The 23,402-nt window shown below is 40.5% G+C and overlaps 1 protein-coding gene across 3 annotated transcripts in view; it reads right to left on the bottom strand.

Moving 5' to 3' along the window:
• The window catches only part of sema3d (sema domain, immunoglobulin domain (Ig), short basic domain, secreted, (semaphorin) 3D), a 39,536-nt gene extending 16,762 nt beyond the window's left edge, over window positions 1-22,774 (bottom strand). Inside the window, exons 1-6 of one of the 3 annotated variants that reach the window (XM_017466715.3) lie at window positions 22,518-22,774; window positions 14,070-14,273; window positions 7,468-7,628; window positions 1,707-1,769; window positions 1,396-1,515; window positions 1,148-1,247 (exon numbers count right to left, since the gene is read on the bottom strand). In XM_017466715.3, the coding sequence (XP_017322204.1) occupies window positions 1,148-1,247; window positions 1,396-1,515; window positions 1,707-1,769; window positions 7,468-7,628; window positions 14,070-14,184 (559 nt within the window). In that variant the 5' untranslated portion in view covers window positions 14,185-14,273; window positions 22,518-22,774. Of the gene's footprint in view, window positions 1-1,147; window positions 1,248-1,395; window positions 1,516-1,706; window positions 1,770-7,467; window positions 7,629-14,069; window positions 14,274-16,557; window positions 16,731-22,517 lie in introns of those variants that run through there. The other 2 variants (XM_017466713.3, XM_017466714.3) reach the window with 2 other exon arrangements.
• Window positions 22,775-23,402: the final 628 nt, after the last annotated feature.

Here is a 23,402-nt window from a genome sequence, read left to right as displayed (position 1 = left end):
TGAATGAAATTATAATGTTATGTACACAGGCTTGGGGAGTAATGGGACACATGTAACGGCGTTATATTATCACGATACAAAAAAACGGTAGCTGTAATCTATGACAGTTACGTCAAAAAACAAAGTAATCATATTACAGGTACATTTTGTAAAAAATGGGAATACTATCAGGATTCCTTTTTTTTTTTTCATTTAAAAATTAATCTTTTAACAGAACACAGTATAGACAGCTGCTTGACTATAGTTCTGGTTCTCCTTCGCCAGTCGTGACTCACATGAGCAACCTCCTGGTGCATGCACAGTCTAATTTTGTGCAAAGTTAACTTGGTAGAAATGAACACAAATAGATCTCTGAAATGCATTTGTTAGGGTGACCATACGTCCACTTTTTCCAGGACCTTAAATAATTTGAGAAAAAATCCGGGATTCGGCTTTAGTTTCATTATGATGTTCTTATGGTCTAATACTGCATGTGTGTGCATGTTTGCATTGCTTTAACCTCTCTCTGTAATTCCCGCCTTTTTGCACACCAATTGATCGATTATAAAAGGCTTGCGGCAACTATTGAACCGAGAATAATACCTCACAACGGCACATATATATATATATATATATATATATATATATATATATATATATATATATATATATATATATATATATATATATATATATATATATATATATATATATATATATATATATATATATATATATATGTGTGTGTGTGTGTGTGTGTATGGTTTGAGGGTGGTGTTTACAAAGAAGAGGAATGGATTATAGTGACTAACACACACACACATTTCGTTAAAAACACCAACCTCAATCCACCCCTTCTCTGTTTCTGCCTGTTGTGGTATAAATCTTTATGGCGAGTGGGAGTGTTTGTATCAACCTGCCAGCACAGTCTTCCATGCCCTCTAGTGAAGTTTTAATGTCCTCCTTCCTTGTTCGAGTTTTCCTTTAAAGGCTACAGTAAACCCATCTCATCTAGCTTTTACCATATCTGTCAAAGCATTTGCTGTGAGTGAACAAAGCTGGTCTGTTAGGCCAGAGAAACTGTTTCTCAGTGTGATAAAAGGTCAGACTTGCTGTGTGTGATGCAGGCACACAGCCTTAAAGCATTACAAAAAAAGTCCGCACTCACCGGTAAGTACTGAAGCAAAAGGTTGGCGGGGGTCAAAAGGGCATTTCAGCCTGCCTGACTCCATACTGCTGCTGATCATGTGAAGCCCACCACCCTTTGCCTCACAGAACACACATCAAGCAAAGTTAATACATGGAACAAGGTGAAAGCTAAGTAATTACTCACACAGCTACCATCATGCAGTGTTTGGCTGAGAAATATGTATATGGCTGAGAAATATGTCAGTATCCTATAGCTTGACCTCTCACCTCTTTGTGGCCCCTGACCTCCAGGAAAGCACATGTAGGATGAAAGGCTCCAGTGCCACATGTATAGACGTGAGTACGGTTATAATTGTGCAGAACACGAACAAAATTGGCACACTCAGTCTAAAAGATGGAGACGGGGGGACAGATAAAGAAAAAAAACAAAGCATTATGTGAAAGTATAATGAATCAGAAAGAGAGTCTGTGTAAAACCTGTTTACAACTTTAACAAGCATTTTAATGAGGTTAAAAAACACAGAGGGCAGTTTGCAGAAATGTTTGCTTTACAGTCATATATTCTGGGTGTTACTTACGAGAGGGTTTTTACCGGCCAGGATACACATATCCACCCTGTCTCTGTGAGCTGGCCAGCTCAGCTGTGAAACACACACACACACACACACACACACACACACACACACACACACACACACACACACACACACACACACGCATACATACATACATACATACAGAGAGAGAGAGAGAGAGAGAGAGAGAGAGAGAGAGAGAGGTTCAGAGAGAAAAAGACAGACAGACAAAAAGGAGAATAGACAGAACAAGAGAGGGGCATCCATAGAGAAAGAGAGAGAGTGAGAGAGAGAGAGAAAGGAAGACAGACAGAATGAGAGAAAGAGGAAGACACAGACAGAAAGAGAGAGAAAGTAAGAGAGGTGGATAGACAGACAGAGGGAAAAAGAGAGACCGACAGACAGATAGAAAGGGGAATAGACAGAACAAGAGAGAGAGGCAGACACCGAGAGAAAAAGAGAGAGACAGAGAGACAGACAGAAAAGAAGAGAAAGGCAGACACAGGGAGAAAAAGAGAGATGACAGAGAATAGTGGTGAGTGTGTATGTGTATAAAAGAGAGTGAGAGACACACACAGGCAGGCAGACAGACAGACAGACAGACAGACAGAGACAATCAGTGCACTTATTGACACTCTTTACCAAATGAAAACTGTTGCTTTGTTGAAGTCATGTGATTGTGTATTGTTCTGCACTGTGACTGAAATGCTTCATGCAATAAATTAAAACATACAGAGTATGAACTGGAGATGTGTCGAGGTTAAATGATGGGCTAAATTCTTTAATGAATTCCTTTTAATCTTTTGAGATGAATCCGAATGCTCACTAAAATCACTAAAATGTGATTAGTCAAAAGGCTTAGTTTAAAAACACCAGCACTGCAAAAGCCAATACTGCTCTAACAATTAACACACCATAACCTGTCCAGCATTAATGTATGGTGTAAAGGAGGCTGTGCCAGTTGATCTTATCTGTGCACACATGTGTTATAAAAGGCTTAAGAGCTTAACATGTACTGGGCCAACCTCTAACCTTGACCCCTGAGAGCTGTCTCCTCACGCAACACAAAATCCAGCGGACCCCTCTGACTAAACAAAATCAGGCACGCTCGTGAGACGACTTTACACAGCCAGACTTTGAAGCTGCGCACAATAACACACTCTGACAAGACCTCTCAAACCCTTGCAGTTCCTCACACGCTCATGCACATGCACACACCCGCACATGTTATGTGACGGTATGAGCTCAGACACATGGACATTTATGTTGATTCATTTGGAAAAGCTATCATGCCTCGTTTCTCACACTCTGAAAGGCAAGACCAGGTGGTAATTAAACCACATACATACATCCCAAAAAACCTTTGCACTCTAATAAACATCATACATTTTGCAGCAAACTCACACATCCCGGCACAAGCACGAACACTAGCACATGGCTGGAGAGTTCAAAGAGGAAGAAAGAGACAAGGCAGCTTTCCAACAAGCTGTTAGCCCATGCAGCTGTGTCTGGTCATTTTGATAGATCGGGGTGGAGTGCATTCTTCTGATGCTTGTGTTTGTGGAAGTGCACATGAAGTATGGAAGAATGACAGACTGTAAAGAAGTAGTGTTGTGTGTAAAGAAGAGGTTGCACTGGCTAGTTGACTAACATATTCACTAGCTGTCCCTGTGGGTAGATGTCGACTAGTCAGACTATACTCTGTTAGTCTGAAAATATTTCAAACTAGACAAAACCAATGTCTTTTTTTCTCTGCACAAAGTCTTGTTTTTAGTTTCTTTTGCATTAATGAACTGTCATTGTGGGGCGGGGAGGGGGGTGTCACAGTGGCTTAGTGGTTAGCACTATGCCTCACACCTCCAGGGTTGGGGGTTCGATTTCTGTTCTCCCCGTGCGTTGGGGGTTTCCCCCTGGAAAAGTCTTACTTTGGGGCAAACAGTGGCCTAATGGTAAGCAAAATTTGCCTCGCACCTCCAGGGTTGGGGGTTTGATTCTCGCCTCTGCCCTGAGTGTGCGGAGTTTGCATTTTCTCCCTGTGCTTCGGGGGCTTCATCAAGGTACTCCGGTTTCCTCATCATGCCCAAAGACATGCGCTGTAGTCTGATGATAGACAAACTGTCTATAATGTGTGAATGTGTGTGTGACTGTACCCTGCGATGGGTTATCACCCCATCCAGGGTGTCCCCTGCCTTGTCCCCAGAGTTTCTTGGGATAGGCTCCAGGCTTCCCGCGACCCAGTGTACGATAGGCGGTACAGAAAATGGATGGCTGGATGGATGGACTGTTAATGCATTGATATCACTTGAACTAAAATCCTTGTAATAAATTACCGGTGACTGAGTGAATTATGTTGTGTCACAACATAATGTGATGTACCACGGGTTGCACATTACAGTCCTATCCCACTTTTTTCTTATCCAATTTGTTTTCACATGCTACTGAGTTGAAAAGGATGGAAAGTCCTCTCAGACCCTGTTATAGACACCACATCCTCCATCCAACCTCATTCTCCACAGCTCCACTCACCACACTCTCGGTTTCAGAATCAGTTTTCAGCCGAGCCACCATCTTGTTCAGGTGAACACTTTGTGCAGCATGACATATTCATTGTTTAAAAATGTTCACAAATTTTTTGAACAATCACACTCTACAGACATTTTGGAAATTCCAATCAGCCTACAACACATGTTTTTGCACTGTGGGAGGAAACCGGAGTACCTGGAGGAAACCTCTGAATTTCTGGCAATATTACAGTCAGTGTGGTTATGGAAAAAAAAAATTTTTTCAAATAAAAAAAAAAATCAGACTGAAGAATTCAACAGCACAGTGGTATTATCAGTTTTAACATGTCAGTGTAATTCAAACTAAATGTGTTGTTGTTTTGTGTGTGTGTGTGTGTGTGTGTGTCTGTGTCTGTGTGTGTATACTTTAGGAGAGTGACTGAGAGGGAGGCTGTGCATGCTCACTGCTGAGCTGTGACTGTCACAGGACTATTGTAGCAGAGGCATCCCGTGTCGTCATGGTGACAGTGATTGGCAGGTGTAAGAGGAATGATGACCGTGGGGTCCAGAGGAACTCAATGGTTCTATAGAGGGATGTCGTGGGAATATTTAGCACTGACACAAATGTGTTGTCTTGCTTTGGGGTAACACAGGAGATGGATGTATATATTCTGTTGCAATCGTGAGTGAATTATGCGCAAGTACTTATACACACACGCACACACACATGCACACACACACACACACACACACACACACACACACACAATAATAGAGCATTACCTCATCCTTAAAGATATTCATAAGCTAATAACTCTCACACTCACATCATGTTAGGGATTTATGTAGGGTTAGCATAGACAAGTCAGAGAACACCATGGCCTATTGTAAATGTTCATTCATAGCGGATCTTTAGCAGCAGGACTCAATAGTAAGGTTGTCACGATACCACAAATATATCTTACGATACTATACCAGTGGACGTATCACGATACCAAGTACTATTCCTATACCATGCAATACTGTGTTAATTCATAATTCAAAAACAAATTTACAGAAATACATAGATATAAATGAAAACGGACGGACCAAACTTTTCTCTGAATACTTTATCAATGAGAACGAATAAGAGGTTACTGGAAAAACTCAAGAACAATCATACAGTTGGCAAGCAACTAATTCAATATGCCACATATTTCATTTCATCTATTGTTCCCTGGAGCAATGAAATCATGCAAATGGAAATTGTCCTCAGAGCACTAAGAATGAAAACATCATTAGGAATAAATAACTGAATTTGTTAAAAAAAAAAAAAAAAAAAAAAAACGGCTAATTTTAGCGGTTAGCATAACATTGGCTCGCATACTAGCAAACAGGAAATCTTTAAAGATTAAGGTAAAGAATTTAGGTTAAACGAAGTATCATTAACCTTTGTGTATTCTGCAAAAGCAGTGAGATGTGTCGTTTCATCGAAAATAGTATTAACAGTCTCACATGCAACATTACTTATGGTACTACCGTTTAAAAAATACAGTGGCGTCGGCGGTATTCAATTCAATTCAATTCAATTCAATTTTATTTGTATAGCGCTTTTTACAATAGACATTGTCTCAAAGCAGCTTTAAAGAAATATCAACACGATATACAGATAATAAAAGGTACGAATTTATCCCAACTGAGCAAGCCACTGAGTGGCGACGGTGGCAAGGAAAAACTCCCTAAGATGTTAAGAGGAAGAAACCTTGAGAGGAAACAGACTCAGAAAGGAACCCATCCTCATCTGGGTAACAATTGATAGTGTGAAAAAGTTCATTATGGTTTTATATGAAGTCTGTTTGGTCTTAGAAGCAGCTGTTGTCCCAGCAATCTGGAATTGGAGTAGATGAGAGCTCCATCCAGAGGTAGGACATCCGAAATGGATCAGGCAGGTCCGGTGAGCAGAGAGGTTCAGGATCTCAAGTATCTCCATAAAATCATGTGTGGCTTGACAGAGGGAGAGACTACTACCATAGTACTGGTATACCATGCAACCCTACTCTACAGTAATATCACTTTTTTTGTTTTTTTGGAAATATTGCTATCACTAGAAAAACATGAATTACTGCTGGGGCAAACTGCAATTACAAGTGGCCTTATGTGTGTTGGAACTCCAACTACGAAAAACCAAAGAAAAAGAAAACCAAAGAATTCCTATTAAGAAAGTCGCAAACATCTGCTCAAGCTCAGAGCTCAGCGTGTGACATTATATCTGCTCATGCCATGAACAGTACATAAAGTACCACTTCTCTACTTTTAAATAAGAGTATAGTAGTGTTTTCTTTAGATCTATAAACCCGTTAGTTGGTTAAAGCTATAACATTAGATGGCTGACTTGTTACTATTTTATAAGCTTTTGGAGCTTGGATAGAGCACATACAATGCACAGTGTCATACAGGCATCCATGCTTTTCCTATCTAAAGTCTAAATTTGGATGATAAATGGTAGAAGAATGAGCGTTTATTTGTGGGAATTCTAATAATAAATGTTCAGAAGCCTTTTTTTTTAGGACATTTGTCCCCTGAACGTGCACATGCCTTATCTGTTAATCTTATAATACCAGATCCAAGTCAATGAAAGTGTTCAGTAAAACCTGCCTGAACATGAGAGAGAGAGAGAGAGAGAGAGAGAGAGAGAGAGAGAGAGAGAGAGAGAGAGAGAGAGAGAGAGAGAGAGAGAGAAGACAGAAACCTAATAAAGTGTTCCATCCTAGCTTACACCAGACTTTAGACAGGCAAAATCTCTCAGCATGAAAAGAAATGTGCAGGACAAATGAACCGAGACCGACAGTAACAGTTTCATTAAGATCTATTTACAACTATTAAACTGACACCACATGCAGGTGATGAAGAAACAGAAAGCGAATAGAAGAGAAATCAGGTGCTAGGAACTTGCACAGTTCTATTCAGACAAAACATACACCCTGTCACATACTGTAGCGCCATATGACTTTTTTTAAGAGAGTAATTAATCACTACTGTGTGTATTGCAAAACAGCAGGCCATGATTTGTGGTTTAGTTATAGTGTCTGACCGACTGATTTTCCTCTAGTATATGTGTCAGGCATCTAAGAGACATTGTGTGTTGCTATGGATCAATCCATGGGAAAAATTCCTCATGTTTAGCCCCAGAACACTTATAGCTAAAGGAACTAAATACCTGTCCTGCAGGTGTGCGAGTGTTCTTATGAGTGTGTGTGTGTGTGTGTATGTGTGTGTTTGAATACCTTTCTAGGGTTCTTGTTGATACTGTCTGGATCCAGCAGGTAGATGTGATCTTTGGCCCCTAGAAGCAATCTGCTCTTCTCCTCATCTAACAGGAATGTCTGAAACTGCATTCCTTCACCGGAGCCTACAAATGGCAGCAGACTGCCCGAGTGAACCAGTTCTGCAAAAGAGAGACCGACGTTAATAATGCAGATGCACAACTGTGATCATGGTAGGCTTATCTACTACATACATATTATTGAATCGATAATTATATTTAACTGATTAGGACAACCATGAAGATTCATTCATTCATCTTCAGTAACTGCTTCATCCTTGTCAGGGTTGTGCTGAGTCCAGATCCTATCCCAGGAAAACTAGGCATACTTGATTGGATGTTTTTCTCACATGTTTTTCCCCAGACTCTTTGCCCAGAGTGTTTGTACAATTAGTGAAGTGTGAGCACTGTTTACAAGCAGTGAACCGATCCAGACAATTGATCCCAGTTCCTCTGAAAAACATCATCCTTTGGCTTGCCTCCATCGTACCATGATCCACATCAGGTGTGGAAGCTATCCGCTCTCAAAGCTGCATGCTAAGTAACAAGATTGGTTCAAATCTTTATGTTACTTCCTGTTTCAAGTTTTGTGATGCCAGGGTTGTTATGGTTGTTGTTATATAAAACCAAAGTTTTAGGTCTGGATCATTGTAATTAGCTCATCGAGAGCATCACTAAGTATTGCACGTCTCGTGCCAGACTGCATGGCTAAAAAATCTTCCTAAGTAAGAACAGCTCCTCCTATGCAGGTATTTCTGCACAGCATGCCATGCACCGGAAAATAGCTGTCCATCATTGCGAAGAATGATTAAAAACAGCAAACAGATGTACCTATTGGCACAAAAGTGATGGAGCGAATGCACAATCAGTCCAGGGTTCAGAAGGAATTATTCTGTGTGAAGTTTTCATGCCGACTCAAGTATTCATGCCAAATGTGAACCTTGACAAACAAGTCTACAAATGCTGGAATAAAGTAATCAAGATTTATACCTAGTCAAATAAAAAGTTACAATAATTTCTCCATTTAATTATTACTAATCGCTATTAAACAGTATTTTGGAAGCTTTTTTGTAGGCAGAAAATGCTCAAATTTCAGCCTTTCTGCATATTCTGTATAGTCCATCGTGCCTTCCTTTGTCTCTCACACTTCCTGACTAATACATGCAAAGCAAATCGATGACATCAGAGCTTAGCTACTCACTCACTTCCAATCTGTCTGTCTATCTCTCTCAAATCTCTCCTCACATAATACACATCAGCCTGATAGGCCACTTACAGAGTCAGGGCTCATGCTCCTTCTCTGTCACTCCCTGAGGGAAAAGACATATTGCAATATAGTGCTGAAGCTCTCAGTTAGCAAACAAGCCAACTATGGTGGGAATCTGTGAGGAAAAGTGGCCAAAATTTCAGTAAGTGCTTGCACATGGTTTCCTTCACGCACAAATATGGGTATTTGACAATTCAAATACCCATAAAGTCTCGAAGAGAAAAACAACATGATATAATTTACTGTGTTTGAAGACATCCACATAATTCCTACATCTAGCATACAGATGCAGATCTGTCAAAATAATTGATGTGCTTGGACCTGTTTGGAATGCTCAAGTTCATTCAGTATGCTCTGTCTGCTGGTTTATGACAACCATGAGATCACTCTGCATCAAGATCTTGGCGTTTCTCCTTTGGAACACACTCTTTACAACACCTGCTCATTGACATTCTTACACTCTTGCTAATTTCCTCATTCCCTCCATTTATTTGTTCGGAATTTCCTTTTTCTCACATGGACACGACCTACATGGCAATTCATTCCTTCGTCATATTTCTTGGTCTGCGGTAGGTATTCGGTAAGCCTTCATCCTGTTTAAACACCCGAGCCTGTGTCTATGAGTGTTATGAGAAGAAAAGACGTGTATGCTCACTAAATCTGAAGTCGGATTGACGCAACCGTTATCCCCCAGAGGCGTGAGGGTCTCGGATAGGTTACCCACAATCAATATTTGTACAAAGAGACTCTCTAAAAAACATAATACACCTCCATCCTGCCAACCCCATCTCAGCCCTGGCTAATCTGCTCTACAAACAGTGTCAATTCTGATCCCCGCTGAAAGATCAGTGTAGTCCTGCAGCCCACAATATCCTCACTGTGGCGAAATCTCAGGAGACTCAACCCCTTCGGTCGGACTCAACGGCCCACGATTAGCTTGTGCGTTCTAGTAATCCCCCAGTTTGTTTATGGCCATCAATGCAGTCTCTTGTGTTACACTTGCATATGGACCGTTACATGGAATGCTACAGAGAACGTTGTTTTTAAGGGCAAGTAAATGGTTAGCAATTGTTTTCTTAGCTCATACCAAAGCTTACTCTTTACTCAGCAATCATTTTAGTTCATTAGTTTGCTCAGATCTTTAACTCCAACACTGCTATAATATGGACTGAAGCATATAAACAGTTTTACAGGATTGTGTATTTACTGGACAGTACACAAATTAATAGAAAATTATGTTAGGATCAAGTACGCATCATCAGAGTATAACCTGCTTATTATTGTTATTCATCTGAAATATCAAGCTGTGTAGTAAACATCTGATTATGATTATAAAAAAATCCCAGATCAGACTCTTTAGTGCTGACAAAAGGAAACAGAATATTAAAACTATTCTCTGAAAGTATACATTGATATGTGACTGAAATAGGTTTTTTTTTAAAAAAAAAAAGAAAAAAGTATTTAGTGTAGGTCTGTGTGTCAGCTTTTATTTCGGGAGCCTCTGTTCTACCCTGTGGGAGTGTTTTTAGTGCTTAGTAATTTTAGCATTAAATAATGATGACAGGCAGCACGGTGGCACAGCGGGTTATTGCAGGGTCCCTGCTGAAATTCTGAGCTCGGATTGCAGTCTGTTTGGAGTTTCACATGTTCTCCCTGTGTCTGTGTAGGTTTCCCAAGATCTCCTCCCACCTCCACCGCACCAGTAGGTGGTTTTGTGGCTCTAAATTGCCCCCAGGTGTGTGTGTGTGTCTGTGTGTGTGTGTGCACGCGTGTGTGGTGAGAGACTGGCACCCCATCCAGGTTGTATTCCAACTTCACGCCTAGTGTTTCTGGGAGAAGCTCTGGATCCACCATCACCCTGACCCTGATAAAATGGTTATTTAAGATAAATGAATGAATTAAAGACTATTGTGGGTAATAGTCTCATTACTAATTTGCCATAAACGCTGCAGCCCTGGACCACCGTGCTTGTTCAACGTTCTCTCTCAAATGCCATAGCAAATATCATCACATATCATAGCAAATATCATCACATTAACTGGCATACAGAAACACTGAGTCTCCACTCCACATAAACTACATTATAAGGGCTGTAAAAGCTTTCACTGTTATTGATCTTCATATGTAGTACTGGTACTAATTATTCTAGCGTTTCTTTCTTCAAAGTGGAATCAATCTGTTTTTAAGCTGTCCAGTGATACAGAAACGGTTCTGATGTTCTGAAGAGTTTACTGATTCAGAGAAGATGGCTCAAGGCTATTTTTCTTTCTACAGTGACTTCTACTATATATACTTTATAAAGATACACCCTGGACATGGTGCCAATCCATCGCAGGGCACAATCACATACACATTCACACACCCATTCATACACTACGGACACTTTTTTGGGGACCCCAATGATGTTTGAGGATAACCTGAACTTGCATGTTTTGTTAAAATAAGAGAGCTTTAAATGACAGAACTTCATGGATGTGCTATGCAGGGCGTTAGATGGCCAACATCATGCAGGGCTGAGCCCAGATTCTTCTCCATCAAAAAATGTCTAAAAACATTTTCCATGCTTTTTATTCTTGCATGTGAGGGCTAATTGCTTTAAAAAATATTTGAAAATTGGACAAAACGTTGGATTTATAATAAAACTTGCCTGGGGTGTTTGCACTGTGTGCAGGACTACCAGACCGATAAAATATACAACTTCTATCTAAAATGAGTCTATGCTAGTTTGGTGTCGCTAGCCAAGGGGAGGCTCAACTAAGCTATCAATGTATGGGGTAACTGCTACAAAGCCATGCAAAGTACGTTAGCTACTCCGTATGCTCTGCTCATATCATGTTCACATAACATGGAACTCATACGGTATAGACATACACACATTGTTTTCCTACTCAGTATGAGAGGTGTTTCAGTTTCACCCCCTTACTGGTAAGAAATCCATTTTTTTCCCTCACACTAACTGACTGTGTGAGCTAGTGTGTAGCAGAATTGAGACCTGTAAGCCAATCTGACACGAGTGTTTCCACGTACATTCCTGTAAACCGTGTATGATTGGTCTCGCCTCCGTTCACTGAAGATACAAAATTACAACATCGCTGTCGTCTTTCACTGATGTTCAGTTATGTTGTGACAAACCACTAGTGGAGACAAGTGGAGAATTATTTGGGCATAAAGAATAAAATCTTCGGGGCTATAGCCACTAATGCCCAAGCCAGGTGACGCCCTGGTGCTATGTGGTCTTATTTGTCTTCACTGTCTTTAAAGGTGACCCATAAACAGACAGTTGAGTTGAAGAAGGACGGGTCACTGGTCTCTTCCAGGATGAATCCACCCAAATCCACAGAGCACGAGGACTCACTGAATGGTGCAATGAGTCTAAAAAAAGATGTAAATCATATGCTATGTTGTATATGGAGATGGGAGGTTTTGGAGTGACATGTTACATAGACAGTCCTCTCCAGCACCATCATCAAAACACAAACTGAGAGAATAATGGTGTTCATCTCTCCAGTACAGTTCCAGAAACTGGTAGAAGAAAGACCTAGGCACATTGAACTCTAGTGGTGTGTGGTGGCCTAACTATTTTACCGATTAAAAGTCGACATTTTCTATTGACCCTCTTTGACTTGTATGCATTTACTGAATAAGCAATTCAGCATTTCTATAACAAGCACTTATCCCCGTGTATTCTGTCTACCGCTTGTACTCAGAAATACAGACCATGCACTGTACTTAAACACCTATATTTTCTATATGCTATAAAATTACAAAATAAATGGTGCATTCTCATCACTCATATTTTGATTGGCCTAAGGCTGTTGATGTAAATGTGACTTTATTTTGAGTAAAGCTAGCTTGCCGGTGCTCTCATTCCGAAAGGGGTTTTGAGGGAGCTTGAACTTTTATTTCCCTTGGTGGCGAAAACAAACATGCTGCACATTTGCGTAGCCCTAAAAGCCACAGCAGTGTCTGAACATGGGACATAATGAAAGGGAGAACAGAAGAAAAAAAAAAGAAATAAACATGAAGTCTTTAATCATTCCTTTTTGGAGCACAGAGAATATGTAATTAAGAGATTTACTGGTTTATACATCCATGATGACGAGTAACAATGTGAAGCTTGGCTTAAATGAGCCAAAATGTATTAAAAAAAATAGAAAAATGGACCAGTGCACACAACTCATGGAGTCACGTAAACCTACAGTGTTCTCTTAAACGTAACTATCCATGGCCAACATGCAACATGTTTCAATGAACCATGACCATTACTTTTTGTTTCCTTTATGCCTCATATAGACTTCGGTAGCAGCACAGGTTTTTCTATCCTGTAACAGCTCCCATTATCCGCATTTGAGAGTGTGTAAGTGTGTGTTGTCGCAGAAGTGTGCTAGACCTCCTCTTAAGATAAAAGGTGCAGTATTACCTGGGGTAATGCTGAAAGCTTAATCTAAATTCAAAGATGTTACAGCTGTAGAGAGACATTATGTCGGTTTCACCTGAAATTAAGCAAAATAAAATATAGATGTTTGTAGAGTTCGGAGAACATTTTGGGAATCGTGTAACAAGCGAGAGAGGCTGCGTGGTGGTTAGGACACAGTCGTGGAAACAGCCAGGTGTAATGAGAGACTTTCGATTCTTGAAAAGCAAACCCTTCAACCACATCAACATGTGCCTCTTTTTAATGCCACCACACCCAAAAGGCCAAACACGAAATGAATAAAACAGAGACAAAGAGAGTCATGTAAAGAGTCATGTGTTTGTCAGGGTTTGCTTTGTAAAAAAAAAAAAACATGAAACTGCATTTACTTGAACAACCAAAAAAATCGCTTTTTATGTAACTTTGTTCATTATACATATTAAACATAGTGGTATATACTTTCTATAATAAACAGCTAAATAGAAAACCTTTTAAAGATGACAAGAGTGTGTGTGTGTATGTGTGTGTGTGTTTGTGTGTGTTTGTGTGTGAGTGTGTGTGCGTGTGTCTGCGTGTTGTAAGTAAGGTCTATGCTTTATCGCACACACACAAACATCGAGACAGCAGTGTCCCCCCTGAGCAATTACAATAAATCAAACACAAAGCATAATATTTACATGTAAGTAAATAATGAACCACCGAACAAACAACTTCTTTCAAAATGATTAATGGGTGTTTAAACTGTGTAGAGACAAATCTACAGTGCAGCATGATGCTATATTGTCTATATAACCATGTCTGTAATGATTCCAAAAATATCTTAGGATTATTATTTCATTATGCTGTCTCTCTGAAGTATCACCCAGTAGGTGTAGGTGCCTACCTTTATATCCGAGTTTGACCCTGGGGACACTTTCCTTTGTGCAATTTACATCATGCAGACAGAACAGCGACAGCATCCCCATCACTCCCATCCAGACTGATGAGAGGCCAGCCATCCTGGCGACTTCAGTGTGTATGCTCAGTGGTGTCTGATCTCCTCTCGCTGGTTCAGGGTCGCTGTCTTCACAGTGGGAGACAATCAGCGCTGTGATGTAGAGAGCAGAGAGCCTTGTTAGCTTGTTAGGGGCTGAGCATCTCCGTGGGAGGTGCATGTGTTTGTTTGAGTGTGTGTGTGCACGTGTATAACCTTGTTAAAGCCTATATGAATGCTTGGCTTTTTTTTTTTTTACCACGGTCTCCAATAGGAGCATTTGAGCAATTCTATATCTGCTGCTGTCCTATTCAGGTCCTTGCTTTTGTCCTCTAACACACACACTCTTTCGTTCCCTCTCTCTCTGCGTCAGTTTGTCCCTAAACAAAAGATCGGCTTGTGGAAGATGGCCACTTCCAGCCTCTTTTTAAATGCCTGTCTTTCTTTCTCACATTCATGGCTCTCGGTTCCTTTTTATGCTTCTCCGCTCCTTTTACAATAGAAATTGTATTCAGTGCTGTGAGTCAGTGATGATGTCTGATGTCTCGCTTCATTAGTCAGTAAAGTGGTGTGAAATTGTGTGTGTGTGGGGGCAAGAACATTTTCTTCAACAAGGAATTATTACCCACAACTATTCTTGAACTTCCCTGAGAGAATTCCTCTGCTTCTAGAAACTGGAAGTTGCATTCCTTTAAACAAATGAATGAATGTTTGAGTAAACACACAAGACACTCCTGCTTTCTGAACAGTACGCACAGTCCGCATTGTCATATCTAAAGAGAAGGTCTGTATGGTCCAATTTGCAAAGAGATGAGTCATGCAGTTCATTCCACAACCACCATTAGGGCTGTAAGAACTGACTGACATAATTGCTAAAAAAAAAAAAAAAAAAAAATCAATAATAAAAAGAGCTTCATTATTGATTAGGTAGGCTGTGTTATGAAGCATGCTCTGGTGTATTATATCACTTTTGATGGAAAAGCCAGATCACATTACAACCTCATGTATGGAAACACTTTACATTGCACTATGCTGTTGGCCTCATGATATAACTTGTGTTTTCATGTGAGTAATATTTGTTTGTTCTGAATGTCAGAAACAGTAGAAGAGCAATGTCCCTGATTGAATCATGCTTATTAATAACTGTGTGTTGAGTTCCCTTTCAAAGGGAACTTTGACGTTGCATTCAGCATAACACTATGGGAAGTGCCATAGTGTTATGCTAAACACAACGTCTTGTTCCCTTCTCAGGGAACAGGGTTACATGCGTAACCCAGATGTTATACGGCATTATCTGGTTTTCTAGCTGTATTGTATTACAGTTATATTTATCAACCTTTCCTTCACTATGATAGAATATTATCTCATGCTACTTTAGGCAAAAAGTTGGTAGATTGAAGGACAACTCGATGGGTTAAAAATGACTGAGCATGGTCTTAAATTCATTAGACAAAGTAGTTAATTTTCATTGCATAAATACTAGATATTTTGAAGTAGCTTGTGAGTCACGTCTCGGTCACCATCCTACTTTCGGTTCACATCAAAGTCAATCCCAAAATGTGTCAAATTACTGATTCCAGGTACTGAAAACTAAGAGTCAGCTTCAAAACTTTACATTTGATTCTAAAAAGAGTCGATTCACTGGTTCCAGTCACCGAAAACTAAGAGTCAACTTCAAAACTTTAGATTAGATTCCAAAAAGAGTCGATTCACTGGTACTACTCATTGAAAACTAAGAGTCAATTTCAAAACTTTGGAGTCTAGTCTAAAAAGAGCTGATTCACTGATTCCAGGCTTTGAAAACTTCAAATCTGTGGAGTCGATTTCACAGTCCAAAAATGATAGCTGTAAAAAGCGTGAAGAATTTTCTGTACCACAGGGTCATGGGGAGCCTGAAGGGGATACCAACCCATCGCAGATGTGAGGAGCCAGTAAAAAAGAATGAACAGTAACCTTACATTGGTGTTTCATTTGGTTGACTCATTCTGTGAAAGATTATCTAATAAATATCAGTAATGTTGTATTGCAGTTAGTGGCCTGTTATTTTAATAAACCTAGTTAAAGCTGCATTAGGTAAGGTTAGTCTCTAATGATTAGATGGGTTTGCCTTTTTTTTTTTTGGGCCACGACTTAATCCACAATTTTGTGTTGTTGTTTTTGTACAAGTAAGGAATAAAAAAAAGTGACTATTGTACCTTTAAGAGTTCTGTAATACTGATTGAAATTCTGGATTTTTTTTTATTTTATTTTTTTTTTTACGAAATATTGTTTGGTAAGTTAGTATAATTTTAGAGTCATTCATCTAATTAATTAATTTTAATTTGTTAGTAACAATTTGTTAGAAATTGTTAGTTGCAGCCCTAGATACTGTATACATGCTTACAGATATTCTACCCACATTCCTAGCTGTGATGTCCCATCCAAGCACAGGTCTGTTTACTTAAGGAAATGTTGCTGTCCTCTTTTGACCACGGTAAAGGAGATAATGCTGGAGCTGATGGATCATACACCAGCAGAAGCATGCAGCAGTGCACAGAGGGCATGGGGAGTGAGCAGGGAGTGGCACTGTGGGATCTGAGGTTATCCAGTCAAGTCACGCTGGGCACACACACACAAACTAGAATACAAATGATGTGACAGATAAATTAGTGCTTATTCATGATCACTAGATTGTCCAGTCATTAATCATCTTATTTATGAAGAACATGCTGATTTCTTTCCTCTTTCCTCTTTTTCTATCCCATTTAACTTCACGCCTTGTCATCATCCTTCTTTACTCTCCATCATGTTCTTCTCTCTGTAAACTTTGCTTGTCCTTACTACAATCTGTTATATGGTGAGAGTCGTGCAATTCTGTCCTGAAAAGATTAGTCAATTCTTAAAATAGCGGCTTAAGGCATTTATTGAATAAATGTAAGTAGATGAACACCAAATTCACTAGTAAAGACAACCCACGTTAATGACTAATGACATGTCTGTAAGTAAAGGACACATGATACTGATCTGATCTGCGAGCGCGTATGTGTGAGGACAACTTAACTCATGTTATTAGTTAAGCTCCGGTTCCTATATGCAACAAACAACTAATCAACCCTATATATCATACAGCACAGCTGGCAGGCAAGCATGTGTGCATTTTTGCACATAATTATAATTTGTTTTAAATCGAGTACTTAATTATCTTTGTTCAGCTGTGCTGCAAAATCTATTTATTCTATTAATTCTTTACATAGTTCCATAAACCTAAATATGGCTCCAGTTTAAGACTACACTGAGGAAATACACTTGTAACTGCATTACCGCCTGACACTAATATACAATAGAAAAGGCATTCAGTAGATAATCACTGGGAAAGTATCAGATATCGCTAAAAACATGGTGGATGAAATGAACGCTTCCTGCTTTCTAGCAAGGATACTCTTTACACCTCATCCGTATTTTCTTTAGTTAAATCCATGTTTAATGCCATGTTTTTAATCCCCCTCTTATCTGTGCAAACGGAAAACGTTCAGCTGCCGTTCCTGTACTCAGCTAGGAGAGATCCAGGTAGGTATCTCATGACCAAGAGAGTAAGGAGCAAAGGAATTCCTTTAAGCCAAAAACTCCTAAAGCCCATTACATACCCAGAATGCCTGATCTCCGACTGATAGACCTTTGGAATTATGGGTAACTTTAGACATCCTGAGAGGAACCCCGATAGCTATAATTAAGGAGTGACAAAGTGAAGCTACTCTAAAGTGCTCAGATAATGTCTCCGCTCTTTAGTGAAAACACTGCTGTTTCCCACGTGCGGTTTTAGAGGGATCAGACGGTGAGTAGTTCACTTGCTTACGTACTTAGTGTCAGAGAAGAAGAAAGAGGAGCTGCCAGAGAGCATGAAGTTAGTGAGTCTGGTTCACTTACACGCAACACACACACACAAACAAGAATACCCGCTTGTATACAAGTCATCAAATGTTCCGCTTTTTTCTTTCTCCATCTGCTCCCATGGTTTTGTCTCCCTGAAAATCCTCTGATACAGGCTTTTCCAAGCCCTGGGTCGCAAAAAACGGGTGAACACAATGAACGCGAATGCAAAAAGTGTTTTCACAGTTACGAATCTAATCCGTATCTTCAGATAATGCCGTTGAGCGGTTTTTGTGTTACGTTATATGTATGACATTGCTGCAATCCAGAAGTTTATGTCCGAGTCACCTTGCTCAAACTGTTAAACGTTCAAGTTAAAGCAAAGTTTGTTGTATCTTGTAAACAGCTGTGTTGAAATACGAATAGGTCAACAACCGCTGGTGTAATTTTGAAGAAAAAGCACAGAGTAAGCCAGCGGCTCTACAAACAACTGAAAACATTTGCCATCCTTCCGAGCAAACAGGAAGACGCACAAGAGGAGAAGATGAAAGTGAGAAAGCAGCGAGCTTTTGAGTCAGCCACGAAAACAAAGGGAGCCGGGTTCAATAAGAATGGATTCTCCATCCATCTTCTACCGCTTACTCCTTTTCAGGGTCACGGGGAACCTGGCGCCTATCCCAGGCAGCATCGGGCACAAGGCGGGGTACACCCTGGACAGGGTGCCAGTCCATCACAGGGCACAATCACACACACACTCACACACCCATTCATATACTACGGACACTTTAGACACGACAATCAGCCTACCATGCATGTCTTTGGACTGGGGGAGGAAACCGGAGCACCCGGAGGAAACCCCCGCAGCACAGGGAGAACATGCAAACTCCACACACACATGGCCCCGGCGGGACTCGAACCCCGGAGGTGTGAGGCGAACGTGCTAACCACTAAGTCACCGTGCGTCCCAGAATGGATTCTTAAAATTTTAATTAGTTAACTATTCCACTGTTAATCAGGATGCTACGCCAGTGTGCCTCATTTGTGGGGAAATGTTAGTGAATTATGGTAACCGGGCAGATAAACCCATGTGGGTTGATTTTATTTTTTTGAAATCTGCCCTTTATAACTACATACTGTATATGTAGGATTTTCCATTCCTACTCAGAAGAAGACAAATCCAACTGAAAACTGCTCCTGATACTTCTTTCAGCCTTCTTTCATTAAGCATGTGTATCTCCTTTAGTGTTCAGTTAGATGTCTTGTCCATGTTCTATGCATCATGTCAAAAACATGGATTATCTGAAAAAATAATGTGGAAAAAAAACTGTTCTAATGTATTAAAAAGAGCATTGCACTAAATTTCCCTTTGTAATTGAACAGGATGGGGCAACACTGCAGTGTCAATCTGTCGTTTCATAAGAAAGTAAGCATTCTTCAGAATGTATAGCATTATTCATCTGTCTTCCACACATATTCACATATTGGGATCTTCTGCTTAAGCAGCAACAACAGGTTACTTCAATCTTCCAGGCCCAACTTTATTTTCCGAGAGTGATTTTGTGATACGACTTCACTTGACCCCCAACCTGCCAAAAGAACCGTTTGAAGTGTAAGTGCTCAAGAGGTGGAACCCCTCATAGTGAACTTGAAAAATGCACAGAACTACAGTATACAGTGTGATTTATACAGTGAGAGTGTACAGTAAGTCTGTCATATATCTCTACTACTAATCCACGGTGCCATCACTCACCTTTAAACATGTGCTGAGCAAAAAGAGAATGCCTGACAGATGTATGTGCAATGCTTATTTTCTTTATTGAGTATTCAAGCTGGTACAATGACTAAAATAATGATTAGGGATGCGCCGAGCCCACTATTTGCATTTCTGATACAATACCAACATCACAGCGCGGGTACTAGCTGATAGCTGATGCTCTTGTATTAAAAGTAAACAACTTCGCAAACCCTTGCAGGGTTTGGCAAAACATCAGAGACGCAACGTTGTCTTCCAACCCAAATCGAACACACCGAACCACCTACTGAAGAAGAAGGATTGGATCGCAGAGCAACAGGGATATTAAAAACTCAGTGAGATCTGATTTAATTATCATCGCACAACATTTAATAAAAATTCCATATGACTATGGATGGGAAAGACCATACTGAAAGAATGGAAATGAAGTGAAAGCTGAAGAGCTTCACAATGAGCCCAGCATTTGTATATTTCTTGTGGCTCCAACAGCCATCGTTCCTCGAAGGTCAGCACATTGTTATGGAAACCACAGAGGAACGTCTGTGGAAACCTGTTACATCCATCCCGAAACTCCTGAACTTTCATTACATTGTGTTCTTCATTTCTGCTTTCTTGGCTCTTGTACAGTTGATATAGTGGAAGATAATGGATGTGAGGGGAGACAGACAGGGTGAAGGAGTGGGAGAAAGGCAGCATGCAGACAGAAAGATTAGTAGCACCTCAGTGTTATGAGCTGTTACCACCCAAACACCATAGTGCTACCACATACAGACACCTACACACAAATTCTGTTTTGCAAACGTCGATGAGATGTGTATTTCTTTTTATTCTGCAGTCCGTACAGGACTTCGCAGAGTTTTTTGTGTGATTGTTGCCAACAAAAATGCTTGATTTTGCTGTAGCATTTTTCAAATTTTTATTGTTTTACTACTTGAATTGGCAAAATTGCAATCGAAAAAATAGTTTTGCACGGTCTTATCCAGTGATGTTTGCTGCTAAATGAGACCTTTTAGCTGTATTCCTGTTTGACGCATGTGAATCGAAGAGAGTTTCGACTGAATGCACGTCGTGATGACATCATGTGCAGCGTTTTGACCCGAATCTATGGTAATTTTAAAGCGGTGCAAGCTCCTCTGTAGAGTGCAGAGTTTGCTTCATTTTGCGCTCATTTCTGTGATCGCAAAGTCGTGAAATTCTGGAGGGATTAACTGTTTTCTGTTATTCTGGTTGTTCCAGTACACGTTCTTTTAATAAAAAACTAAAAGAATGGACATAAAACGTGCTTGTCCTGGTGATCTGGGACACTGATTTGTCCCAAGTTTCAAATCAAAAACATAACATGTATATTGAAATATGTTAATGTGCAGTCAATACATTATTACTCTGAGTGGAAATTGACTTGGTCAGCGTTAAAAAGCACGTCCAATACTCTCAGACAAGTGTAGTTTATCATGATATCGATTTATATCGTCACATTGTTCAGTCTTAGTGTTTCACCATCATGAATCAGATTTAAGGGCTGGCACAAATGAGAAACTCCACTGTTTATTTACTCCTGACTCCTCTTCAAGCAGACGCCCTGGACTTCTGCCAGAAGCGCTCTTTCTTCTCTCTCTCTCTCTCTCTCTCTTTCTCTCTTTGGATGACTGACCGCAGCTCATGACTGGAGCGTTCTCTCGGACTCCTCCTGTAAAACACCAGGGTGCACGAAGGAGACATTCCATAATGTGTCTAAGCATCACAAAGAGTTATTATCTGGATGAGCATGTCTTGGAGAAGAGAGATCGCTCTCGGCGGTTTAAAACCCAAGCCAGCGGTGTTTCCCCCGTTCTGTACGAGAGCCCACAGAGTCAGCAGTGAACTGGCGCTCTACAGCTCTGCTCTTGGCACAGAGGTGCAGAGTCGGAGCAGAGGCAGACTGCGGGACGGCTGTTCTCTCATTCCTCCGACACTCAGCCCTGACCTTTTTTCCTCCCTCTAAACATTCCTCTGTCCACGTCTCTGGCTCAGCCTGCTGAAAATCACCTTTCAGAACCCTGTTAATCTTTCATTAATTGAATTGCTCGTCCTTATCTGTTTGCGGTGGTCTAACGCGGAGTGTCTTGCTCTAGAGATAGTGGATTAATGAGGTGTGTGAAGTTTGCATCTCACAGATATATAGGCAAAGAGCTTATTACAGCTGCATATCACATTGGTGAAGTATAAGGGAAACACTGTAGAGACAGAGACAGAGACAGGGAGAGGTGGTGTGGAAAGAAATAAGGAATTATTCAGTCTTCAGGAATTTTGTGCTTTTGGAGTCTTTTAACACAGTTGTTTCACGCACTTGTTAAAGGGCAAAAGTTGATTATTTTGTATTATTATTAGTAGTAGTAATAGTAGTTGTAGTCATAATATTAAGTATAACATGTTTATTAATAAGCCACAGGTCATGGGGTTCTCTCAGAAATCATCCCAAAACCTTTTCTTTTCTTTTTTTTTTTTCTTTTTTTTTATGAGAAAGACTGAAACTCCCTCAGAGAAAAACAGCACAAATAAACCTGCTCTTACACTTATTTATCACTACAACCAAAAGCAGTTCACAACCTCATATGTGTCCTAGGTGATAAGCATCAGATGTAAATCAATAATATGTCATTTCTGTCAGTACACATCTTTTACTGTCTGTCCTGAATGTAATTTATCACCACTCCTCATAGCCTATAGCTACTGTAAGAACCACACTAAAACAAACCATGAAAACACCTCAGGTCGCTTACCTTTCTGTCTGATACCAAACTTTTTTTCCCCCTCAGGACGAAGTGTTCCGAGTTATTTTATAACACCAGACGTCTGTTCGTATACTTGTGCGGTTTTTAAAGCCTATTCATTTATTATTAATAAAACAGCGGGGGAGAAATCCCACCGCTCCGTGTGAGACTGACTCACTTTCTCCTAACGGACTCGAGCGCGTGCCGATTTAACTTCTGCGCTCGCGCCGCAGAATCCACTCCTAACTGGAGAGCGCGCGCGGCCAATTAGGGAAGGGTGGAGAGGTAGAGAGCGAGAGAGAGCGAGAGAGAGAGAGAGAGAGACCTTTAGTATTACTCGGTCTGACCTATCAAAAATGGGGGGGGGGTTGACAGAGCAACAGTGTGTATGTGTGTGTGTGTGTGAGAGAGAGAGAGAGAGAGAGAGAGAGAGCATCCTTTAGAACTATTACTCGGTCTGACCTATCAAAAATGTGTGTGGGGGGGGGGGGGCACAGAGCAACAATGTGTATGTGTGTGTGTGTGTGTGTGTGAGAGAGAGAGAGAGAGAGAGAGAGAGAGAGCATCTTTCAGAACTATTAATTGGTCTGACCTATCAAAAATGTGGGGGGGGGTTGACAGAGCAACAATGAGAGAGAGAGAGAGAGAGAGAGAGAGAGAGAGAGAGAGAGCATCCTTTAGAATTATTACTTGGTCTGCCCTAAGAGTAATGTGGGTGTGTGTGTGTGTGGGGGGGGGGGGGGGGGGGGGGGTTGACAGAGCAACAATGAGAGAGAGAGAGAGAGAGAGAGAGAGCGAGAGAGAGAGAGAGCATGCTTTAGAACTATTGCTTGGTCTGACCTATCAAAACTGTGTGTGTGTGTGTGTGTGTGTGTGTGTGTGTGTGTGTGTGTG

This window comes from Ictalurus punctatus, chromosome 4, assembly GCF_001660625.3.
Source record: "Ictalurus punctatus breed USDA103 chromosome 4, Coco_2.0, whole genome shotgun sequence".
Classification (NCBI taxonomy): domain Eukaryota; kingdom Metazoa; phylum Chordata; class Actinopteri; order Siluriformes; family Ictaluridae; genus Ictalurus; species Ictalurus punctatus.
This window is presented reverse-complemented; position numbering and strand designations above follow the sequence as displayed.